Here is a 26,651-nt window from a genome sequence, read left to right on the forward strand (position 1 = left end):
AGAATGAAGTTCTCTCCTCTCCGTGTCTGCAGTAACCTATTCCAGGGTTTTTCTGTCTCTCTGTCTCTGTAAGACCTGCTAAAGCCTCTCCCCCGCAAATTGCCTGATTACGCAGATAGCCTGCTTTGAAATAATTCAATCCATGACAAAACCTAATTACTGGCAGGTAATACGCTGTCAGCTTTAATGCATCTCATCACTCATAATGGGAGAGAAGAGCATTTTATGACCCATCTCATTATCGCTGCATTTTAGGCAGAGAGTGATTGGCGTGAAGCCGCAAGCCAACTATTGACTATTCTCCAGCCGAACTGTCTCGCTGGATCAGAGCCCATCTTTTTCGCTCCTCTTCTTTCGCCAAACTTTTCTGGGTATCAGATTCAGTTTAGTGTTGGTGTAGATATATTCTTATATTTAAGTGGATATATTTCCCTATCCATATGTAGGCTATCTATATAATGTCCATCACCAAACACCTGTCTCTGTCCTTCTTTCCATTATTTCAGTAGTTCACTCTTTTATTTCTTCTTAAACTCTTTTTGTTATCCTTTCCTTTTCTTTATGTAGGCCTATTCTCTTTTCTCTCCCACTTCATACCTTTCTCTAAAGCAGTCTTATTGTCTGAGATTCTTTCTTAGAATAAGTTGGTTGGTTGGGGTTCTTTGTCCTGTTATCTCACAGAGACTGTGTCTACGTAACCTACAAGAGGAAGTTGAGACAATGAAGAGAAGCTCACATATATTTTTGTAATACAATTAACAAAGTGGTGTCTGAGGTAGACCTATGAAGACATTTTTGTGATTGAGTGGGAAAGGACGAATCCATTTTGTGAACCATTTCACTTTGTGAAATTTCTACTTGTGTTGATGATCTGATGTAGGGACACCTGCAGGTAATATTCAATAGCAAGTTCAACACCAACTGCGTTTTAGGCATGTGGGCCGATGTGAATTTAATAATGGCCTTGTTATGATGTACTTTTGCTTCTAATGTGATCAGTACTAAACAAATAAAAAGGATCCTTTCAACCTCTCGTATCAAAAGATACCCTAGTGCCCATGTGTCCAAAATCAGCCATCGGGAGAGGCAAATGCGCATATCAGATTGACTGATTATATCTGTCAGTATTATTAAACTATAGCAAGGAATAGTTGCACATATTTCAGACACTCACAATCCCCATAAAGGATATCCTTGTCACGCCAACCCCTGATTTTATAGTTTTAACGCACTCGGCACAGGTCTCATTTGCGCGCGCGTCAGAGTGCCTGTTTCAGCGTGGCGGGCGCGCGCTCGCATGCCTGCGCACAGTTGCTGGATATGTTGGTAATGACCTTTTCCTCGTCGTGTAATGTCTCACTGGTGAGGGATTGAGTTTGAAGATAATAAAACGAGGCTTCACTGTTCTTCGCTCCTCAGTCACTCAATGGGCAAGTTGTTCTGCAGCTCTTCAGAATACCTACTAGGCTACTCCGACGACGCAGCAGTGCGGGCGAAAGGAACACCTGTAGCTTCTGGTGCGAACAACTCCTTGCACACAATCCTTGTGGACCTCATTATTTTCAACCTGAAGATCATACTGCTCTAACGCGCAATGTCAGTTTCTTGAACTTTAGCTTGCCAGGAATATAGTTGGCGTCTGCACCTCGGTGCCCGATTTGAAGTTAGTCCTTCTCATAACTTGGCAAAGAAGGTGAGTGGGTGCCTATAGCTTTTTCCCTGTTTGTAGAACTTGGTGATTTTGCATTTACCTTTGAATGGAAACGTAGTAGCATTGAGGAACTATGTAGTTTTGGTAAAGCATACATTTCTACACATCCTGCTAAGCTATGGTTTGTTTTAATGCATTTTTAATTGATTTACTGCTCTGTAGTGTGGCTTGTCTCATAACTGAATGGCATGAAATGGTTACGAACACTGATGTAAAAGGCACTGTTAAACTCCAATGTAACAGTATAACTTCGCTTGTGAAGAATCTCGGTCTATCCTTTAATTTGGTTGAAATGTCTGAAACATAGAAACGTATACGAATGCCTTGGTGTAATCATATACAATCGCGTATCAGTGTTCTTTTTAGTGATACTGTGCATTGGCTATGGGGTTCCTGTTTACTGGTTTTGATTCGGAAATCATTTCAAGACATCAAGTCTGATTTCCTTATTTTTTTTTTTTTTTTTTCAAAATCGTCAGCTTGCTCGGTTAAACACGTGCCAGTCGTTTTAAATTGTTGTCCTCTTCCGCAAGTTGACTATTACCCCGTACTCTTATTACTGCCTGCACGTATCCACTGCTTGGAATAGCCTATGCGAGCTCGGAGGACGATAGGATTATAAGATTACGGCGCCGCGAAGGGGTAAGCATATGCCTTTGTCATCCGCTGTCATTTGTTCACCGCCACTCGCCAAAGCTGCGGCTGCTGCTCGATCTAATTTCATAGTCGAGCTCTGTTGTGACAAACGGCTTTAACGCCGTGTGGTGCTCTGCGATAGTGAGCAACAGCTCTCCCGTTCTAGCAGTGTGTTGTTGATTGGTGTTTTCTCTCTCTCTCATTTTAATTCTTTTTTATATGTGTGGCGAGGTGGATTGTTACTTCTAACAAAAGCGAAGCCACCCTCCGCGAGCGCGCATACAGCTGCTCACTTGATAACACTAACGGGGGATTTCGGCTTGTGGTTCCTCTTGTTGCAAGGTGGTTCGGTGACAGAAGCTGGTCAACAAATGCAGAAAAGGGAGAAAAGTTTCGGTAAGAGGCTCTTGTATGTTCTCTTATATAGAATTTGAACGTACCATTTGCGCTTTGATAGTGATATTGAGTTAGTGTCTTTCTACCGATGTGGTTGAATGTTTAGCCTACGGTATGGAAACACACAAGACTGAAGCTCCTGTTTTCACTCATAGTTCAGATGTTACATTTTCAGACAGTGTCATAGCCACCGTTGCATCGGACAGTTGATTTATTTCGCCATTTCTTTGGCTGCACTGTAGGCTATTCAGGCAATTTCCCGCTTGATGCATGGGTCAGTTTCCTTAAACGTCAAGGGACATGTGCCGTTATTTCCAGGCTTAGGATACGAGATGTTTTTTTTAGTTCGTCATCGCCTCGCAAGATGCCTCGAAAATTGGTTTGTCGGTGGCAAATCTTATTGGCCTTTACCGAGCACTATGCTACCATGGCAACAGTAATTAAACTGATAAGAGGGTGAAATGTCAGCATCCCGGGCTCGCGCAGCTGTGATGTAGGAAGGAGAAATCAAATTGGAAGCGTAGCTTACTCGGTGTTTTGCTTTCGTCGTATAAAGAATGCGTATAAGCCCTACCGCTTCCAAAAAACATCGCCCCTCTTGTCAAACAATACTGTTTAGAAGAGTGGAAATGTTGAAGTGAATGCATCTTTAACAAGGAGCCGAGAGAACGAGTCGTGCATCCGTAATTTGAAACCGATCAAGCTGTTTTTTTGGTGGTACAATCAGCCTCAATCTGATTGCAGCCCATAGAGAAACTCTTACTTCTGAAGGTAATGAGAATCTGACTTTGTTGTGTTAACCAGCCAAGTTGGGACAGCGCGGATGAGTGGCACTGAACAAGGACGTTCAGCGGAGGCAATCAGCCGTGCACTGCTCTTACAGTTCAATCTGGCCAATTAAAAGCTCAACAGTTGAAACACAACTGTTCAAAACAGTCTCCTTATTACCACAAACACTGTGACTAGGCTATAGAGTTATCTAGCGCTTGTCCTCGCGTTTTGATACACCATTTAGCTATTTTGAAGACGACCCATTCTGAACAAACACATAATAGTCAAAATAAAACCTTCTCATTGGGTCCTGCGAAAAGTAATGCGCTTGTTGAAACCATGGTGCTGTCTTGAATGCTTTCCCATCTCCAAACAGTGTTGAAGATTACGACTTGGCTTTGTTAGGTCTTTTTTATTCATATTATGATGAGACCCCAGATAGTGGCCTGTTATCTGTCATTCATGTTTTGCAAGTAAATTATTTTTTTAAATCGACCCCCCAGAATATGCCATGAATTAATACAAAAGTTGTAGCCTATCACTTATTAATTAAGCCACCATGATAATTCTAACATCACTATCTAAGGCTATGCAACATCTGAGAGTATCATATTCCATATTGCTCTATCATAACAGATTAGAATTAAAGAAATAATAGCAGATTTTCTTGTTCTAACTGAAGCATAATCTGTTCAAAGAGTAGAGTAGGCTATACCTCAGAGACACCATCAGGCTATAGAGAATCACAGAGGAACTACTTGCGCATGAAATTTCAGGGAGAAATGAAGTGAATTTGGATGACACTTCTAACCTTGGAACAACAGATGCACTGTGTCTAACAAGCACCTCACTATGTGATGCTTCCCAAATTAACGAACAGCGCGCCGCCTCGCTTTGCTGGGCCAGCTCTGCCGAATCAGGAGTATGTGTGATGGGGAGGAACTTTTTTTCTCTGTCAGGACAAAAGAGGTGCTGGAGCTGAGCTGTGCTTTGGGGGAGAGGGGTGGCTCCTCTTTGCTCTGTATGGAGGTAGAATACTAATTACTGGCCGGCTGCGTTGGCTCACATTGTTCGCCCTGTTGCCTAACAAAACCCTTTCATGGCCTGTGTTGGACGTCACAATTGGTTGCCCGCCTTAAGAAAGCTTCTCACAGCCTCTCCCTGAAAGAGTGCAATGTCCTGAAAGGGGAGAGCAATGTCCTGAAAGGGGGAAGATGAAAGAGGAAGTTACAGTTCGATAGAATGCCGCTCTCCGCTAAACACATTTTAAACCCACGCAACATTTGTGAGATGAGTGTCCTCGGTTTGTAAAGTATGTTTTTTTTTTCTCTCTTGTCATGATTTTCCCTTCAACAAATATTCCACTGTTCAGAAGGTCTTTTCAACAATACTTTTATTGTGTATTGTCTGCTTTCGCTTGCTGTCGAGGTGGTTTAGTTTTAACAATGTTAAAAATATTAGTTACAAATCTCTCTGGTTTGATCATTTCCCTCCATTCCTCCATCCGACAGGTATACAAATGCTCTCCGTTCAGCCGGACACCAAGCCAAAGGGCTGCGCCGGCTGCAACCGGAAGATCAAGGACCGCTACCTGCTGAAGGCCCTGGACAAGTACTGGCATGAGGACTGCCTGAAATGCGCCTGCTGCGACTGCCGGCTTGGCGAGGTGGGCTCCACACTGTACACCAAAGCCAACCTCATCCTCTGCCGGCGTGACTACCTCCGGTAAGACCAGCCTTGCCAATACCTGTCGTTTACCTGCACAAGTTTGGCCCCAGTGTGATGCAAAAATGTATTAGTGTCTGTGTGTGAATCTAGTCAGTGAAAAAACCCCACTAAGCCAGTCTTGTCATTGTGCATGGACATGCAATTACCTTAGTTATTCATTTCAAATCTACCTTATATGTCACAAAGAATTGGTCACCCTCGGGTTTGTCATAACTCTCCTCTATGAAAACACTAAACTGACTGAAACACATCTAAGAAGTTTCATGCCACTGTCAACCTGGGGTTCTGACCTGGCTGGCGAGGCGATCTGAAAGACCACTCACTACTCTGAGAGGAAGCTTTTGTAGGCAGCCCCTTGTCTCTCTGTGATGTTTGAGATCCTCAGCTCTTCACAGTCGGGCCGGCCAGCAGGGTGTCTTTTATGAGCTCATAAACAACGTTGTTATTCGTGGGCTCTCGCCGACTGCTTTGAGGCTGGTCTCATCAGCACATTCAAATGTGGAGGGCAGGCCATTGTTTTGCTGAGGACCACCCGGCACTTTCTCTGTGGCCCTTCACCCTCCATGAAGCACTGCATTCCAAGGCCTTACCTCAGCTGTGTGGGTGGAGACCTCCCCACATCAGTGTCGGGGCCTTTGCCTCCTCTATTAATTTAATGTTGTACCATCTTAGAAATGACACAAAGGTGACTCACACGAGTGTCTTGTCTATCATTTTTAATAACTCACGGCATGATAACACATCCTCTTTAGTTCCCCATCTGCGTAGATGTGTGGAGGTCGTGGCCATTATAATGCATCACTGTTGTTGGAAAGCCGCACAGTAGTTGGCATTCACCGCGTTCAACAGGCAGAGTGAGATGCCTTTCAGGATACAGCCGAGTCCCTGAGCAGGCTACCTGTTGTTAGGATGTGGGCAAGATAGCGGTCTGTGTGGTTATAACTCATGGCCTGTCGCTCACCAGTGTGGCCCCACAGAGCATGCTCATGTGCGAGGGAACATGTATGTGGATGAGCTCAGTGTGCCACTGCGGGGAGTTTTGGAGGCCTTGTAAACACACAAGGCGGCGGGTGCTTTGAAATGGCACAGTTCATTTAATTTCCGCACTGGGGATGAGAGTCTCCATTAGACGCAGTACACAAACAGGCTTTGGGGAGACGTGGCTGTGAAGTACTGCCAGAGGGCATGGAGAGAGAGAGATTACCATCCGACAGTACGGCTTATTGACTGGGCCTGGCAAAAAAGAAAATGCTTCCCTATTCACACACAGTCGCTTGCATTTATTTAAAGAGAGACACAGTTAATATATACATCAAATATGACAACATGTCCAGGGAAATGCATTCTGTACATCAGCTGTGGTGTATGACCCTCAGCTTGTCTTTTCTCTCCTGCTACAAGATGTACTATATTTACTGGCTCGTAAATTAAGAGCACAATGGCACATTCGAGCAGCGACGCTCCTCGCGAGTGGTCTGAGTGGTATCGAACTCATAAGGTGCATCCTTCATTCCTTATATTAGTTTTTGTTTGTACGGTGTGATTCACCCCTATAAATCAAAAGCGAGTGTGCTTCTGTTTGTGTAGCAAAACAGGGCGCAAGAGAGGGCCCAATTGCACCGTGTTATTCTCTCATCTTCAGAGTTCAAGGTGACTGAATTGATTTGATGCCTGCTATCACGCGAGTGGCCCGCCGTGAATGCAGCCTGACATCCCCTCACTGTCGGCTAATGAATGGCAAATATAGCAAGCCCCCAGTCTCCTCACATCTGATACGTCGCACAACAAAGCCAAGCAGGCTCCATCACAGAGGCAATCAATGGCCACCCTTGCAAAGCACACCTTTTCACAAACAACCCATTTGGCTCTGGTCTCCACTTTGGGGGGTTTGTTATTTTGTTAAGTTTAACTGGTTAAAAGATTTGAGGCTGAAGGAAAGAGTGGAAGGAGGAAAAAGAGATGGGGGGATGAATGCAATGCTTACTCCCAATTTTGTGTTCCATTTGAAAGATTCTATTTAAAAGTAAATTATTCTAGGCTTTATTATACAGCCCCCCCTCGTAGAGAATCAATCCCATCCTGCTTAGCAGTGTGGCATGTTATTAGGGCTGACATAACCAGGGTTAATAGAATTCCGCAGGGGTCTACAACCATGAGCGATGTGATCCCACCAGCTGAGAAATAATAATCCCTATCGTAACACATACACACACACACATAAAAAATGGAATAAGGACAAAATACTGATTTCTGGCTACACAGACCTTTTATACTGGTTTACTATGAACAAATATTGTGTTTGAAGTGGGGGGAGATTTTGTTTGGTCTAGAGAAAATGGTCAATATGCATGCATCGAATTGGGACGGTGATTACTAGGCGAGGGTTGTTTTATCTTGTGTTACATGAATCCTCTGTTGCACTCAAAACATAGGTGAATGTTTTGGGAGCGCTCTATCAACAAATGATTCTTTTGATACTCCCTCTGACGCCTGCATTGATGATAATGGTAATAACCGCTGTAGCAGTTTATATGCTGATGTGCTTGCATTTTCGGCGGTAAGCGATAAGGTTAAAAGGCCTGACAAAAAAGGGAGTGACACATTCAAGTTAGGAAGCCAGGGGAAAAGCGAATAGTGTCACAGCCCACAGAGAGTCTCCGCCGACAACACAGCCAACCACCAAGGCCAGAAAGCAAGGCGGGGAGAAAGCTGCTGGGCATCAGTTAATGGAAAACTGTAAATTTCAGGCATCCATTTTAAAGACAGCACAGGGAGGCCACTTATTTATTTATCTATCTATTCATTCATTTTTTTTTAATCCAACTTCAATTTTCCTCTACAGTGGTTTTACTTAGATTGTAAATGCAAGCAAGCTCACACAGCCGTCAACATGCCTGGATTTATTACCGTTTTGGAAAGCTGGCTATCGGTGAGAGATAACCAACATGTAAAGCATGGTTTGGTTGTAATAACTTCTATTTCTCCCACTTTCTCATTCAGAAACAGCTTTGTGGTCCACATCCACCAGGCACAGTATAAACCCATGGAAATGAGCCTTGAAAATATCATTCATCTTTTTTGCATTTGCATCCGACATGTTGTCAGTAACGTCCAGTGTGTATTCATCTATTTGTCACAAAGTTTCCAAAGTTTCTCTGCGTTGTTGATAAATGAAGTAATTGATGTAATGTATGTCTGATGTTCTATTTGTTTAGTGTTGGAAAAAAATGTATTTGTTAATGTGAATGTGAATTTGTTAAAGCAAAGAAAAAACCTTTAGGGGAAATCGCAATGTTTCATAGTAGGGGTATATATACCTGGTGAGTGATAGGTTGAGTACTAATAAAAGTTGAAGGTAGAATGGAAGTCTTATAAAAGCATATTAAAAGTATTGCCAGCAGTCTGACAGTATGCTTTGATGTGATGAAATTCTGGTCTGCGCACCATTGCCCTTGAAAGACATGGGCACATAAAATAACATTTGGAACTTTGCCAAGACACTGACACAATCCTGTAAAATGCATCACATTAGTTGCAAGATTAGGTCACATTTGTGAAGAATACAGTATTATTATAAACAGACATTTTGAGTCTTATTCTAATATAGGCAGTGACAAGTTAATATTGCTCAGACATTTAAGTATTTTTAAATTAAGTAATTTGAGTTTTTTTATTTTGTCATGACAATTCCCCAGCTCAGTGCAGCCATTTAATGTCTTCAAGTGCATGATTGATCATTTGAAAAAGCAGAAGCTCCTCCGAAATCACACATTTGCTGACACAAGTAACCTGAGCATCGGGGCAATGCAAAAAAACAACAACAGAGCTGGCAGGCAGGGGTGGGGTGGGGTGGTGGAGTGTATCTCTGTGGAGACCGGTGCAGTAAAGCCCAGTGTACTTTGTCATGGGCTCTCCTCCAAGTGTCTCTGCTGGCTGAAAGATTGAGGCCAACTCCTCGCCTAATGACCAGTGCAGATGTTCACATGTAGCACAGGGCTCGCCGGGCGCACGCCACTGTTGCACTGAAGGGCATCGGAGAGACGCCGCGCCTCAGACAGCCTGTATGCAGTCCCTCTGACCGCACCACGGGGCTCTCCTCCCTGTGTAAGCACGCTCTCTCTCTCACACACACACACACACACACACACACACACACACACACACACACACACACACATAGACTTTTGTCGGTTGTCAAACTCACAAAAGCCAGAGTGTTTGGAGTGAGCTGTGAGGATGTGTACATGAAGTTCAGATAGGATCAGTGAGTTTTATGGACACTGATTGTATATCACACAGTGTTTGGGCATAAATCTCTTATTGATGAAAGGCCAGTAAAGCTGCAGCAAATGGCAGATATCAATCAATATTCCATGGAGTGTGGGTTACGAATAGAAGGCTTAGAGGTACAAACTCGGGCAAAAGATCTCAGTACTTGGGAAATAATTACTTGTGGGCATTGGTGTTCCTATACTTTCTCTCGTGTTTGGGCTTGTAAATATTACATCAAAATTTGATCAATAGTTTGACGAGTGCTAACCTCTGGACCCTGGATAGAAACTGTAGAGAAGAATCCGTTGCAGAATTTGAAGAAACTTTCTTTTGTGGCAATGTGTGAAAATAAATTGATTCTAATGCATAAAGTATGCCATGCATATATTGTTGTAGTTTAGTCTAAAACCCGAGGTTAAGGTTTAAGGTTTTGAGCTTGTTTGGAGTATGTCTCCAGTATTGCTCTGTCTGTGATTTAATATTGAGCTCTCAAGGGGCAGGTTTGCAAGGTCAACTTGAGCACATATGGAGAAGGGAAGATAATGCTGTCTTCAGCGTGCAGTAGGTGCACCTGTGGCCTAATTGCATATTTCTTGGTAAAGAATGTTCCTCTTGTGAAGGTGACAAAGGGCACTGTGCAAGCGAATGCCACTAGCTGTACTGGCTTTGTGTGCATCATAAGCTCCTGTTTGTGTGTTAGTTTCCCTAGTTATGGGTATATTTAAACCTCTTTTCTCTATTTTACTGTTTGTTTTGTACCCATGAATGTTCTGTAGCTTCAGTGTGTACACGGGCAAGCCATTGCAGGAATTGTTGACACATTAGAAAGGTATTTAGACCTTTTCTTCTCTCTCTGCAGGACAGACGCCAGTCTTTGTACTGAGGTTGTCCAATTAAATAGCATACTTACCCCTGGGTTGTGTGAGACATACCCAGTGGCATTCAGTGTCGTTTAAATGGCTCTTATTGGTGCAATTACACAAAGTGGAGTCAGGCTGGAGACGCAGGCGCTTCAGGAGGAAGAGATCCGCGAGGAGCGGCCTTCGACGAGGATCAGAGGCTTTGGCCGTGTGGATTCAGCTGGCACGCCACGGCATTGAGCCTGGCTCGCATCCTGTCTCTGCGGCACTTGTTACAATAGAACACTTATCCTGCACAAAGAGTTCTCCCGCCGAAGGTTTTAGAGGGGCTTGAGGTGTATGGTGCACCACCCTGATCTCCTGTGTCTCATTAGATAGCCTCCTCATCCCCCCCCCACCCCCACACCCTTTTCTCTTGTCCAGACTTCTATTGGCTCTCAAGGACATTCATCTGACCACTTTGATGATGTCACATTGTGTGCCGATGCCTGGTGTGCTAGTTGGAACTCACCTGAAAAAAGAGAGCTGAAACGGCGATTGGGCCAGGCAGAAGCCAGGACTCTCTGAGACAAAAGTTTAAACTAATTTGAGTCAGCCGGAAACCAGTTGTTTTAAAAAACAGTTAATTGTGAGGAATGAGGAAAACTCGGCGAAGTTTCTGTGCACCCCCCCCTGCTCCGTGTTTGTTTGGGCGTTATTATTCTTCCCCCTCCGGCTGCGTGTGATTCTGTCCCCCCGGAGCCTCCAGGGGTGAGCACGCTAGTGTGTGTGTGTGTGTGTGTGTGTGTGTGTGTGTGTGTGTGTGTGTGTGTAGCTGTGCAGCGGTCTCCTCACCACAAGGTGAACTACTCCCCGCTGTGCCTTATTATTAATAACTGTCAGCCAGAGGGGGTCACCCACAACAACTCCTTGAAATGTACCCAGGGTGAGGCAAGTAGGCCGCAGCTGGACGCCTTGTAAAACAATACTCTCCCCCTCCCCCCGAGGACCGGTGCTGAAGGCGAGAGTAATGCATGGGGGCGATTGAGAAGAAGTGCAGCGCCATTTTTTTGCCGGTGAAAAAAATTAAGATGTCACCACCTGGTGCTGTTAAGCATTCCTTTTTGCTATAGTACACAGAGGACGTCTATGAGAAGGGAAATTGTGCAGAGGTTGTGACTATCTCCTCCTTTCCCACATTTCTTGTAGTCTCTCTACCCTTGTCAAAGACCATTGCTGTCACGGTGATGTTTAATGTAAATGTGATGTTATGTGAGGCCATTCATGCCAACTAAGGCAGAGAATTTTATAAAAACCATTGACTCATGCTGTTGAAGTATCGGTGTACATTTGAGTGAATGCAACTTATATAACATCCCTCTAAAACTGGATGTGAAACAAAGATAGAGCTGGAGTATTCAGGCAGTGAGCAGGGCTAGGAGTGCTAACTTTGCAGATCTCCAACCGACATTTCAAAATGCTGAAAACACATTTAGGAAAATAGAGTCACTGCTGTCACTTCCTGAGTGATTGCTTTGATCAGGTCAACATAATTCCAAACAAGTCTTTTACCTGTCTAAATACATCTCTACACCTCCAACACCAGGCCTAATCCAGGAGGCTTCCATTTAAATAAATGTTATTACTGACGTGAGGGAGGGGGAAAGTGACAGCAATTTATTCCTCATAACCTCCCTCCCCAGTGCTTGCCGTTTGAATGCATTACAAATCCTGCTTTAATTTTCTCTGGTGTACCACACGGACATCCAGATACATCACTCCAATCGCTCCAAATGAAATTGGTTTCGCGGGGGTCAGAGTTCAGCGAGTTTGTCTGTGTTATGATTTCCATCTAATCTGGGGGAGGAATATAAAAGTCTAATCCTCTGTACCTTTCACAGCCCCTGTTACATTCTCCAGAGTGTGTGTTTGTGTGTGTGTGTGTGTGTGTGTGTGTGTGTGTGTGTGTGTGCGTGTGTGTGCAAGCGGCTCTGAAAAAGCAGTTTTTCTGGGCCTATTTGTTTTGTGGATTTATGGGAAGTGAAATGTCGGTTGGCTCGGGCTGTGCCACGCGTGGGCAGACTCCATGAGTCCAGGGCTAGATTAAATGTCAACTTTGACCCTGTTGCTGATCAGAAACAGCCACCCAGGGGGTAGTGATGGGTTTGATTCTGTGCTAAGCAGAAAATGTGTCTTTGGCAGTCTGGATTTATAGCCGTTGACAAGCTATGGTTAAGTAAATCTGTGTATCATACTATTCTATGCTATTCTCTTCTATGCTACTCTATGTAAATTATCTTTGACATACAGGCAAACAGAAAAAAATATATAACTTTAATCACTGAGGGTAATTGATGTATATTTGTTATTATTCTTAATTGACCACCAATTAATCATTAGAAGCTGAAGTCATTCAGACATGAGTGTGTCCATTCAGTTGCACCACGAATAGCTTATTTGACTCAGTTGACAGAGTCGCTTGATATTATATATATGTGTACAGTATAGCTTTCACATACCATGTGGACTTCACACCAGGCAGGTACCAGTACATGGTGTGTTGACTTTTTGTTCCCTCCACCTGCAGAGTGTCATATTATCTATCATCATTGCAGCATTGGAGGTACCTGTGTTTGTGCAACCCTGCTATTTCTGCCTGTTATTGTTGCTCTATTGATTTTTGCCCATCATACTTTTTGCAGAGTTACATAATTCTCTCTGAGGTCTGAAGTCTTTCAACAAGCAAACAGAGATGTGCAATATATAAAGAGGAAAAATAGATGATACATGCTGTGTACAGCCTCACAAATAGCTAGATTGAGCTCTATCATGTGGTGTTCTATGAGGCGTGGCATATTTATCTGTGTGCTATATGTCCCTGACCATTTTTATCTGCTAATGATAGCATGAAGCAAGTCTAGAGAAGCCCAACCAACTTCAATTGTAATGTTTGTCAGTAATTAAATTTGTCTAGGTTACTTAATTTCATTTGTAAATAATATAATTGCAATGATTGTGGACAACATTGAAATGGAAAGTTTTTGGCACAAGTGGCAGTTTTAAACATGATGAACATTGTAAGGTGAATGTAAGTATCAAAATAATGTTTGAGGCATTAATAGCTTTTAGATAGCCCTAAGGGATCTTCCCTCCTCAATTTTCATTTAATTTCCAGAAACTGTAGCTAAACTAATGATGGAATTAAATCCAGCACCTGCTGACTAGCTCAAAGGGGTGATCATTTTTGTACTCTTTCAAACTAAATTTAACTTTCACCGGCAGACATTTATGTGGATTCCTCTTTCTCTGCTCCTAACCATTAAATATCCTCACTCCTCAGAGATTAACCTTTATGCCCTTAATAAACGGTCTATATTGACATCAAAGGAATGACGCAAGGCCTTCTGGGAAGGGATCCTGGGGCCTCCTGAAAGAGCCCAGGCCCATCTCTGCTACTTCAGGAGTGGTAATCGGGCCTGGCCGTATGGAAATCATTCTCCTCTTTGTCTTTTTAATTAAACCGGAGTGCAGTTTGGAGGCGATTTGACCTTTCTCAGCCCCTCTTTGTGGGCAGAGCTGCAGGTCATTTCCATGCATATATTACCACCATTTTTACCCCTCTCCCTGCCTGGCCAGCAGTGATCCATCAGGCCTCGCAGATTAGGCCGAGGTGAGGTTCAGGCGGATTGGCCACATTTTATCTGCGGCAGGTTAAGTTTGCCAGGGAGGATGAAGTGTAACACTCCAGACAGGTGTAAGTCTCAGTTTGGGTGGCATAGCCAAAAGTAATGTCCACATACTATAGTGCAAATTCACAGGCTTTGTTATGTGACATCTGGTATGTGAGTGCTTACACTTGCAGACCAGTATTGATTACTGTGATCTTGTGGAGTTACCGGTAGCTTGTTTGTGGAATTTTAATACATTCTGTATTCATCAAAATTGTGAAAATGTATTGCGTTCATTCAAAACGTTTTTCAGTGAAGATGAGCATTGAGCTGCTTTGCTGATTTTTCTGTGGCAGAGACCTGAATATATAAGATGCTCCAGCTTTTTAAATGTCTGTGTCACAATCACTCTGCCATCCCCCCTGCTGTGAAACCCTTTGTAGGGCTTTTCTGTGCCGTGTGGTGTGTGTGTTCTAATTGAAAACGCCGGGCTACTGTCTGTGAGGCCTAGAGAGAGCGCCGCATCCCCAGCCTCGCCTGGCACGGGCCGCGGGGTGAGGTGCCACCGCATACTTGGCTCCCGTGCGTGCTCTGCAGGCATGCGCGAGCGCGATAACCAGCCCTGCTGTTTGACACACAGAGATATGCGGCCCCCCCTGCTGCCCCGGGGGGCCTTGGCAGACACCGATCTGTTTTGTTTTGCCGAGCCGCACATTTGGAACTAGCCCCTGTTTCGCCTCTGAATGGAGCCGGAACTCTGGAGCTTTCCAGAAAAAAAGAGGCTCCCAGTCCGCGCCCCCAGCCCCCTCCCCATGCTGGCCGCCAAAAACATCTCCCTCCTCACCTGTGATAAAGCTACAGACCCACACCTGGAAGCAGAAACTGGGAACCCAGCTTGTACCCCAAGGGGAAGGGTATAAGGTTTTTTTATATATATATATATTTTATTCTTTTTTTTTCTCCAAACAAAGCTTCACTTTCTCTGCCCAAAACCTTTTAAACTATTGATGCTGAATCACTTGGAGTAACAAAAGAAGACGGTGTTGTGTTTGAATCAAATGGCGCCATACATGATTCATCTGTCCTGCTGGAACATCCAAAATGCTGGAGGGTTTTTTGCCTTAAAGGAAGACAGTGTGGAGGGAGAGAATGGCTGAGAGCGCTAGCCAGCCCCCTTCTCCCAGGACTCTCTCCACTCCTGCGTCTTGACCTTTCACCTGTAGTGCTTGGCCTCTTTATGATGGTAAATGTAAAGTTCAGTAACGGCATAAACCATCTGCAAGAGCAGGTTGAAAGGCTCCGCTTGATCCCGGGAGAGCGGCTGCGCTATATAGTGCCTTGTAAGCACTGCCTGGTTTCATGAACTGCAGTGTTGTCAGCCTTTTAGCACAAGTGCTGGGCCGATGGCTAAAGGGGGCCAGGTGGAATAGCACTGCATCAGCACGCTGGGTGACTGGTGCCATCATCACATGTCCACATGTTCAGCTACCAACACAGAGCTGAGGGTTGACACAAAAGCATTGTAAGTTGTGATTTTCAGTTAAATGATGAAAACACCTCGCCTCTGTTTAAACTGAGCTTACAAAAACACAAATAATAGTGGTGTTGTAAAAGCAGACAAATACAGATGTGTAGGATTTTTTTGTGGAATTGAAAATCTTTGGTTTGCACTCAGACACAACACAAACACATCTGGACTCTATACTTTTAGCTCTTATTTTGTGAACTAGTGTGGGATGGAACCACACAATTGCTATGTTTTGTCAATACTGTCAGGCTTCTTCAAAGAAGATAAATACACATTGATGTATGCCTACAATCCTTAGATAGATTCACACTCAGGGCCTGTCCACACAGAGACGCTTTTTAGGTTAAACGCAGAGGTTTTGCTTCGTCTTGGCCGAGTGTCCAAACGAATCCTGTAAACGCACTGCCCGAAACCGCACTTTTCTGAAACCTGGTCCCAGAGTGGAGAAATCTGAAACTGTAGCCCGTTTGAGTTCGTTTAGACAGCTTAAACCGCACATCCTGCTTTATGTTATCGATGATGTCATCGCCACACCTCAGCTGCCCTGGACTTGCAATTGCCTAACAATACTAGTTTTCATACATGACATTACCCTACGATTACACTCTGTTAAGATAAATATCACAACTGATGCTGCGCATGGCCGATAGCTTATGACTTGGTGGACTGAACACTGTTTTTCCCGGTGTTTTTTTGCATTCTAGCTACTGTCAGTGACTTAAACTTAAGTTATTAGGAAAGTCGCGGTGTAAGTTTAGGCTACATTAATTTGTGCGTAGTGCCAGTGTAATTCATTTATTTTACATGTCTTACAACATATATACATGCATTCACAGTCGAGTGAAATCACATATAAGCATACAAAGACGCTTAGAACTCACGTTAAGCCGATGGTAGCACACTGAATGCGAATGCACGATTTGATGCAGGCAAAAGTATTGACTGTTACTAACGAAGGTTTTATAGCAATATTATAAATGTGGCGACAGAATAGCCTAGAACTTGGGTAAGCCTTGCGTTTAGTAGCCTAATTGCGGTGATAGCCAAAACTAATGTGAATCACGGACTATCCTACAACCAAAGAAAGTAAAGGTGATTAGTAGGCCTACCTGCGTTAGCCAAATAAAGGACGGGACTGCACCCCTTCACAAACCGTAAAATAAAGTTTATTAGTTTTACAGTTGGCTACAGTTGACAGTTCACCATCAGTCCACACAAACAATTTTGGTTTCCTTGCACTATCCATTTCGCCGTAGCCTATTCTGTCTGTTTTTAAAGCGTAAGTTTTGCAAGTTTTGGTGAATTTCTGTAAAGACACAGTGCCACCTATAGGCCTGGGGTATGAAGTAACGTGTTGAGTCGTGTTGAGATGGATCCGCTTGGACGCAAATATTCTTGATACGGTTCCAGGGAAGACGGAGGAAAAAAAGATCGGTTTGGTACGTGTGGACTAGGCCTCAGTTTGATGTGCTTTTTGTTGTGGTGTTGGGTCCCCAATGGGGTGTTAGATCTTCAAAAAGGTGTACCTGTACAGTTAACATTTAAAATACTGACCTGCACCAAATCAGCATAAATGTTCAGTTTGACTTCTCCATTGTAGTCCATAGTGCATTGGGGATACATGCCAACATTTCAATAGGAATTATTGTATACATTGTCTAAGCCGGAATACATAGAAAGAAAGAAAATGCTATGTTTGCCATGACAATGTGGCCTGAATTTGATGAGGAAGTTTGCCAGAGATGCTGCCGGTTACTGGTGTGGCATTATGCATGCAGTAGTCATGTTCAGGCCCCCAGCCCTAACGAGGCCTACCGCGGCTCCAGCGCCCATCAATCAGGCCCGTCGCTCTTTGTCTCCCCGCGTGACTGGCAGCTCCCCGCACTTCATCAGGGCCGCCGCGCGGCCGTCAGCCCCACTCACCGGCAATTAGCCGGGGCTACCATGTGAGGAGGGGAGGGCGGGACATAGGTCCTCCGTCACACCCGTAAGCCTAATGAGGCCCTTATGGAGATGAAGTGGGGGTGTATGGGACGTGTAGGCAGGGAGCCCCCACTCAGGGTAGAGGGGAATGGGGTAGGGATGGGGGCAAGCGAATGGGGGGACTAGAGGATGGGGTTGAGGTGGTGGGGGAGGGGCTCCAGATGGCAATTGGTCAATGTCAGGGCCGTTTATGGAGGCTGGATTTGGATAGGTTACGCAGTGCAGCGAAGCCCCCCGCCACTCAGTCCCTGAGCGACTTCTCAATTAGTGTGCGGCCTAGCGGAACTGCTAGACACCACTGCATGCTCCCCATCTCCCCACACAGCCTGCTCTTTGGAAGGCCAGAGAGATCTCTCAGATCATCAAATTCTTATGGGCTATTTCTGATCTGTTTTGAGTATGTAATATGTAGGACCTCCCGCCGTACACTCACTTGACTATACTGTAACACAGCATAGCTGCTCGAAAGACATCTCTGACCACCCTATCAATGACAGCCAAGATTGGCTTGAAGTTGCCTGGCAACACATAGATAGATAGATAGATAGATAGATACTTTATTGATCCCCAGGGGAAATTCAAGAAATTCATAAGCACATACTATTTCATTTTCAATACATCATTTAAATGCATTATAAAAGATGCAATTTTATCATGACTCTAATGGTCTAAGAAAATAATAATGAAAAAGAAAAACACTTCATTGCGTCACAAAGCCGAGTGGGCGGCTGCGGTGCTTGTGCTGCGTCTGTGTAAAATGAGATGTAAATGCGGCCATTTTACCGCCCTGATTTATTCATGAGGAAACCCAAGAAAAGAGGAACATGCAAATGAGATGTGTCGGCTTTGCCCTTGGCCCAGGCACACTAACAAACAAGTCAGTCTCACCCAAGAAATTAACAAGTTTATTAAGCCACACCTGACAATGAGCCTGTCAACTGCCAGGTAAGACTCTCCTGAATGACTATTTATCTGCTGTCAAGAGAGCTAGCCCAGACAAAACAGACAGTTTGTTAAATCCACATCAAAATACTGTAATGTCTGCCATTCTGAAAAAAATATATAAACAAGCCGGCGAAACCATCTGTGCTCCTCGCTCTGAAGTTATTAAATTAGATGGCATTGTTCTGAAGGAAGCCTGCTGAGGCCTTATAAAACGGATTGTCAGATGCATGGGAAATGCATGGAGACTCAGGTTGGGATCTATTGGAGGTCCTATTATTCGGCTGCCATCAAATCTATAATTCAGGATGTGAAGTGAGAGGGGTTAGGAGGGCTGGAAGTAATCAATGTACACCCAAACTCATGCCTGGTCCCTTCATTAAATCTCCTCAGCCCAGGAAAATGAGGCCATGGGATTAGTCCAGTATAGTGCCTGGATGGATATCTCTCGCCTTCTCTCTCTCTCTCTCTCTCTCCTCTTTATGTTTGAACATTTCTGACTGTCTGGATGTGTGAGTGTTTATGTATTTGTGTCTGTGTGTATTTTGCTTTATGTAATGTGTTTGTATGTGTATGTGCGCTGTGTTTATGTGCATGTGTGTGTGTGTGTGAGGGCACTGGGCTCGCCTGAGAGAGAGAGCAAGAGTGAGAGATTGAGAGAGGAGCCAGGACCGGCTGCTAAAGCTGCAGCATTGATTGTGCAGAATCTCCGACACTTTTCCATACTCTTTTAATCTCTCTGAAATGCTAAAGAGGCAATCAAAGGGATCGTCGGCATTCACGTCAAAGCTCCAGCCGTCTGTGCAAGTCAGGCCCGGTGATTTCTCAGCCCAGCTCCTCCGCATTAAGGAAGCCCTGATCAATCATCTACAGGCTGCACTGAGAGAGAGCCGCATGAGGCGCACCAACACAATTTCCCTCTTTTTCATGCAAAAGGCCAGTGCTGATTGATTGGTTGCTTTGCTGCTGCTGAGAGAGACAACATTCAGTAAACCGACTTCGGTTAAGAAGGAAAGCAGGGTGAGATGCTCATCGGCTGACCATTACATTTCCATCCCTCCATCTCATTTATTTTTAGGTTTTATGTGCTGGTCAAGGTCTCGATGCCTACCCAGCATTACGAAATACTGCACATGCACAAATGTGAACATAGCCACAACGGCAGAAATGCATTCTTACATCAAAATGATCCAGATTTCGTCATGTGCACAGAATGTAAAAACTCAGCCAAGATGATATAATATCACTTTGCCTTTTCAAAGGTAGTAGCACACCAAGTGAACTAAACTGTTTAACTAGTCTCTTAGTGAATTTCTGTAAACACAGTTGATTATGAGAATGAAGATGGGGAGGTAAAAGAAGCAGGCATTGGTTCAACATTGGTTCCTTATTGGCAATAAAATTTATCAGTTACATAGTTGGCCCCACAAGGCTTCCGTTTTAACATTCCATATGTTATCTTAATGCAGAGGAAGTAGATTGGGAACCATAGAACGTTTAAGCATTGTTTTTGTTTTTATTGTTGAAAGGGTCTATAAGAGCTACGGCCCCATAGGACTAGACATTAAACCCATTAAATACAGTGCTGTAGGTTATATGAGTGGCTCTCTCAGTAAGGGGTATGTATAGATATACTGTGCTATAAGTGGAAAATAACATGTGGTACCTATAGATGATACAGTATGATTCAGATTTGAATTAGTGGGAATACATGTCCATCTAAAGCCATGAAAGACATAAAGATTAATTGAGCCAATACATAGAAAACTCTGGAATGTCTTCTCAGATGAATAACAGAGTTGTTGCAGTGGTCTGGTTGCAGGGCCTGTTCTTCACACTTGCACATTTGGATTTGATTAGATCCACTTCTTTTGTATGTTCTCATAATTGGCTGCTCTTGGTTCATTCATTAGAGACTCTTCCACTGTGAGACTTGGTTAGTGAGATCATTTTGTCTGATTTTCCTTGCGACCCCCTGTCTGAACAATAACAAGTCATTACACCCCCAGGAAGTGTAGGTAGTGCTGGCTTTATACATTTATACATTACTGTGATATAACATATTTACTGGGCACAGAGCAGTGAACGCTTTTTGATATGGAAGAGATTATATTTATTAGTATAATTCATTTGATTCATAAGATGAAGAGGAAAACCATATTGATCAAGAGTTCATTCCTCTAATTACTTTCTGGGTGGATTTTCAATTCAGCACCAGAGGGAATTCTTTTTTTTTTTTAAATCTCAATCTTTACTTTATCAGTGATTAAAGCATTTCAATCATTATGTCCACAAAAACAGCCCTGCAGCCGAATGCAGGGTGCCATTTAGGATTCCGCCTAATTAAAATCCTTCATTAAGTATTTCTTAATTCTCTAATTCATTTTTATGAAAGCGAAGGGAGTTAATCAGGTATGGGTTTTGAAGTTCACTTTAAAGATGAGATCTGCAAATGAAGTACCATGGAGACTTCTTTGTCTTCTCAGAGACTTCTGGAAGTTGCTAGCCCTCTGTGCATGTACTGTGAGGCCCTGTGGCTGGGGGTTTTCCATAACTTCCCTGCCTATGGCTCCTCACAGTCAGGTTTGAGTTCACTTAAGCTTAAAGTAGCATGAAATAGGATAGAAATTGGCAGCTTCTCAAACATGAATGCTGAATTGATACCCCCCAGGCAGTGTGCTCATTTCAACAGCATGGCTATTTAGCATCATGCATCAGGATCTTGTAAGGTAACAGCCTGTCATTTAGTCCAGTGGAATATAAAGAGGCATGTAGTAGGACATGTGTGCTATGGGAAGACTCCAGTGTCCTGAATAGCATTCATGTTAGCATGATGTAGTGATGGAGACCTTTTACAGCACACCAGCACACTTAACACTTCAGGATACATTAGCAATGGAAAACATGTTTAGATTTAAGTTGAATCCATATCAAAACAAGACCACAGGCATGAGTGTTTCCACAGCACGGCCGCGTCTTGGGCTTTTTACAGTGCTGTGCTGTTGTCACTGTGATTTTCTTGCTGTACTCTTAGTACTGTTAAGCGAATGCATCACCACATTACACATAAAAGCTACTTTTTGTTCTTTTGACAGAAATTTATGTCTCATCCACCCCCTAAAAGAACTCCACAAAACAAAGAAATGTGATGTCCTCTCTCAGCCCTGTTTTCAGAGTAATGAGATGGTGCGTAGATGTTAAAAGCTCTAAAGGCATTCTGTAATTGCTATGTTGTGCTTGGAAAAAGCTTGGCCACCATTAACCTCCCTACACTACAATTCACTTCACACGTCTGGCAATTACCTCGCCAATAATGCCCAATCTTGCAAATGTGTGCGTTCTTGACTTCCTGTAATTAAATTGGGCTTTTCACATGTAATCTGAAAACGCAGAGGGGTCAAAATGGGCACCTGTAATCACCATCGATCGAATCTGAAGTAGGGTTGCAAATACTTAATCCTCTATTTTTCTCCCGCGCTAAATTATCCTGATGGAGAGGTCATACTTTGCTGTGGTTGGGTCAAGGGTAAAGTGGCATTGTTTTCCTTCACTGAAGCACAAGAAATGTAATGCTGCTCAAGATTTGCGGCAGCTGAATGAAAAGCCATCAGGGCCTCACGTCAGTGCTTCAGATGAATTTTAGTGCTTTAGCCACGATAAGAGGCGGCCCATTTTATTCTGTTTACCACTGCATCTTCAGCCCCTCCATTGCATATTCCGAGAGCCAATCAATTACTGTGCTTGACCTGTTGATTATTACGTAAAGGTCCAGATTGTCTAGTTCTCTGGTAAAGCCTGGAGCAACACATCCCGTGTGAGCACATTGCAGAAGGCAGCTGCTGCATCTCGTCGTGCTCGCCCAACCAAACACTCTTTCAGCATCTCCCTTTAGAAAGCAGGCGCCCCACTGTTTTTACCGCCACCATTTTGTCTCCATGTGTGCAGCTCCAGCTCACAACGGCGGCATTTCCATTTGAACTAAATGGTTGTGAGTTCAGTCGCCTGGACACATTATGTTTTTGGATGGTACCCTCCAGTGGAGATTAGCTTAATTAGCTGTGAAGAGCAGTGACTCGTGGGACCGTGCATGTTTGGTGCAGATAATTGCAGGGCTAGCGTGGTACACCCTGGCACCCAGCTTGCGATTGCAGGTGGGTTGGCACCAAGAAGTGCCTATCGGAGTGCACATCTGGCCCCGGCGGGGGTTGAAAACTTTCATTACACCCTCTTCAAAATGCCCTCCAAATCCCCGTACAGCCCTGCCAAATTTTGTCTCTGAAAGGTCTTCCATTCCCCTTTTTTTGTCTGGTGCTTGTGTTAAGGGAGGGCATAATTATTTTCCTGTACTGTGTTTTTCAGTGGAAAGAGTAGCATAATCTGTTCCTGACTCATCTTTGTCATTTTGTCTGTATTCATGGGCTCTTAGAGCGTGATCTATTCTTCCGTCGTCCGTAATGATACTTCATATAGCCTTAAGAGAAAGCCGCAGAATCTGCTCGCTGCTGTGCATAAGTCAGTGACTTCAATTTGGCTCCTTATCTTTTATTAGTATAGCTGTTTTCAAGGAGATAATGCCGTCATTGTCAAAAGCAGCCATGTTCTTTGGCAGTTGTTTACAAAAATTACCTCATTAGAAACCCTCATGCTCACAACATCTGATGATAAAAAAGTTATTATTTGAGGCACGTGTTCACATACAGTCTGGTGATGGGAGCCTAGATCCTTTTCACCAGGACTGAAGAATGATAGAGAGTGAGAGAGAGAGAGAATGAGTGAGTGACTGAGGGAACGAGTAAAAGTGAAAGAGAGCGCAACTGTTCATGTGTTGTAATCATATGCATTGTCTTAGATTTAATTAGCTCAGTTATCAGCGGCGGTCGCAGGCGACTGACACTTCACTCGAATGTTTCTGCGCGCCCGGCCCTCGCACCGAGTGGAGGCCATAATTCATCATTAGGATATCAGAGTCCAGGTGCAGATTAGAACTGATAGAGCCAGCAGCCAGGCAAGGCAAGGCACTCATGGAGGAAAATCTTATCCAACGGACAATTCCCAGGTCACGCCCGTAGTAATTGAAATAATTTTGCTGTGAGAGTTGTTTAATCTCCGAAAATCACACATGCAGGAGGCCCCCAAATTGAAAAAAGTGTACAAGTCTGATTACATGTGCCAGCGCCACCCCACCCCCACCCCTCCCCCACCCCACCCCCACCCCCACACGTCACCACCCCACCCCCACCCCCTCCCCCACCCGTCACCACCCCCACGCCTTGACTAACATACACCCTTCTCCCTTCCCACCTCCACCCACACGGTTCCCTTAAGTTTACCAAACTTCTCCAGTGTCCACCATGCTGTCCGCTCGCTCTTCAGAGCCACTGGACGCGGCGCGACGTGTTCCCGCCGAAAGCCCCTGTTTCAGACGCAACAAATCATTTGTCTGTTATTAACCCTGAGCCTGTAATTATGCAGATTGCCATAGATTTTCCCCGGGTGCCGGGGAAGTGAGATCCAGGGGTTGCTCTCAGCGTGGCAGGCGGACGAGGGAACGGTCGTGCATTACTGAACTTGCCACATTCATCATGTTGACTGATGGCACGGGGAGCCGGTCCCCGGGTCCCGGTGGTTAATGTAGTGGGTAATTAACTGTCATTTGGCTGGTAATAGGCCGATGATCAATGGTTTGTGAGGAAACAAATTCTAATTCGGCAGCTGATGAATGCACGCCGAGGCCAGAGCAATTGAAGTCGCAGGGGTGGCGGAGAGGGGGCGAGGAGGGAACCGCTGTCAGAATTTCAAATGGCTCTTGAGGTGGCAGTGTTATCCCTCTCTCTCTTTTCTTCCCCTGTACCCCTGTCCGAAAAAAAAGTTGGTGGGGGGGAAAAAATGCAATAAGTCCCTGGAACAAAGTAGCGCTTCATTTGTTGCCCTTGATGCTCACAGAATACCTGCTCAAACGAATGAGCCTGGAAGTGGACCTGGATGCACAGAAATAGCGCCGATCCTTTGTTATTTCATGTCAAATAAAGAACGCGCTTTTGCCGATTGGTACACCATTGTGTATGCTGTCACATTAGACAGGCATCCCTGATTTTTCAACATGCTGCTCATGCCTACAACTACGCGTTGCAGCTTTAAGTCCACAGCGTTGCTGGACCAAAAAACCACAGTGTCTTGTTTACGTTGCGGGCTGCATAGCGGTGGCTGTGGTGAGCTGTGGTGTTCACATGGTTCAGTCTGATACAGAGTAAATTACATAGATTGTGCTGCTCAGCGGGTGCACTGAGGTGACAGTGCCTGTGCATTTTCCAATGGGACACCATTTAATGATTACAGTCTTGCTGTGAGGCAGAGACACTTCTAGCGACCACTGGGCTAAAGCCTTGTGGAATAATTTAATTGGTGTCTGTTTTTCTCTCATCAAATAGGTACCATTGAGCCGAATGATACTATAATTCTTTGGGAATGTCTTTGTCTCAAATAAGGTACTGCTATGATTTGGCATTCTCTTTCAAATACTGATTCAAGCTGACAGGAATTTTAATTTAATGTTGCATCCGCTCTCTCTTCAAATATACATGTTACAGTGCCAGCTATGGATTTTGGTGTACGTTAGGCCTGTGCAGTACATACACTATTCTCTTTTGGACTCCCAGCTAGACCTCGAAGGCCGATATTCGCAACCCTCACACAGAGGCTCAGCCATCTCCGCTCTGTCTATCCTCTTCCTGTGTATTCCAATCATGATCATCTCCACTAAAACCCACTGCGGAGTGGAAAAGGAGCCTTGGGTTTGTGTGTGTGTGTGTGTGTGTGTGGTGTGTGGGTGTGCGCGCAGAAGGGTTCTGGTGTCTCCAGCAGAGGCTGTGTTCCAAAGTGTGCCTTTGAATTCATTACGAGCCAACTACGCTTAATTTGCCACCTCCCTTGAGAGCCATTAGCGGCTGTGGCGTCAAGCTGACGGAGCGGTGAGAGACGAGTGGCAGGTAGGCTCCATCCATCTCCCCCTCCACCTCCACCTCCGCTGCCTCCACCCCCCCTCTCGCCGGCTTCCACTCCCCCTCCACCCCCTGCAGGGTGAGGCACAGGAGTTTCTGGGAATGCTCGGTTGTTGTTGGGAGTTTTGAAGGCGCGTTTGCCGCACAGCCACACAAGTAAAAGGGGTGGCTGCTGCCGCGGCTCTCGGTTCAGTCGGGATGAATCTTTGATGTCTATTATTAGCCCCGGCACTCCCAACACCCCTGCCTCTCTGTGTGTCTGTGTGTCGGATGCTCTAAACAGAATGTTTGATTTGAGAAATGCAATGTATGTATTGTTCCCCTCAGCCAGGGCAGGTTCAGAGTTTCCTTTAATCATTTAAAGTGCTGGTTAAAGCAGCATAGGACTATACTGGATGAATTATGCAGAAAACATGGGGAAGAGAAATAGGCAAGAGTTTGAATCTGAGCTGTGGGAACTCATGGGTCTTCCGCTTTTTACTTTTTTAAACCACACAGTCTACAGTACAGCTCTTCATGTTGCTAAAGACATGCTCCAATATCCAAAATACTGCATAGGTAAATGTAGTCTGTGCCAAAGCAGCCACAGAGTTTGCACCTAAACTTTACGTAATGGTATCTGCTTTTTTTAAAGTCTAACATCTATATGTGGTATAGTGACTGAAGAGACTCCACAATACCTTATTGCCAGCCAAGCACATTTCTTGCCACTATGTCTGATATTCTGGGTTTCGTAATACAAGAAACTATTGGGGTACTACTGAAGCCATCCATGAATGGTTGAACACAGTCGATAGCTCGGGTACTTTGTGAGAAGTGCAGACCTTTGTCCTTGGTTATACAAAGCAAAATAGCGTGACAGTCCCATTCAAAGGTGTAGGCTGCTTTAAATTTGCAAGAGACTTGGAGAGGATGCATAGAGAAAGCAGGGAAGGCAAAATAGAGCACTATTTTGATTCGACTTGACAAGAGAAAACCTTTAAGCATCACTCTTCACGCACATATCCTCCATCATTTATCAGCAGAAGCGCTTAGCGCAACTTAGACTTTTGTGGCAAGGAAATGGAAAGACCCCCCCACCCCCCTTCTGCAGATAAATGTGCTTGAATACGGCAAACACTCTTGCTTTGTGTCTAAGTCATAGAGTGCAACATAAATAAATAAATAAATAAAAGCTAC

The 26,651-nt window shown here is 44.4% G+C and overlaps 1 protein-coding gene across 6 annotated transcripts in view; it reads left to right on the forward strand.

The window, feature by feature from the left end:
- Nucleotides 1–26,651, forward strand: part of lmo3 (LIM domain only 3) — a 36,073-nt gene that overhangs the window by 1,311 nt on the left and 8,111 nt on the right. The window contains exons 1-2 of one of the 6 annotated variants that reach the window (XM_048267305.1): nt 1,309–1,693; nt 5,026–5,239. In XM_048267305.1, coding sequence (XP_048123262.1) covers nt 5,034–5,239 — 206 coding nt within the window. In that variant the 5' untranslated portion in view covers nt 1,309–1,693; nt 5,026–5,033. Of the gene's footprint in view, nt 1–1,308; nt 1,694–1,781; nt 1,833–2,168; nt 2,354–2,478; nt 2,744–4,676; nt 4,827–5,025; nt 5,240–26,651 lie in introns of those variants that run through there. The other 5 variants (XM_048267309.1, XM_048267308.1, XM_048267311.1 and 2 more) reach the window with 5 other exon arrangements.

This window comes from Alosa alosa, chromosome 17 (assembly GCF_017589495.1).
Source record: "Alosa alosa isolate M-15738 ecotype Scorff River chromosome 17, AALO_Geno_1.1, whole genome shotgun sequence".
Lineage (NCBI taxonomy): Eukaryota > Metazoa > Chordata > Actinopteri > Clupeiformes > Clupeidae > Alosa > Alosa alosa.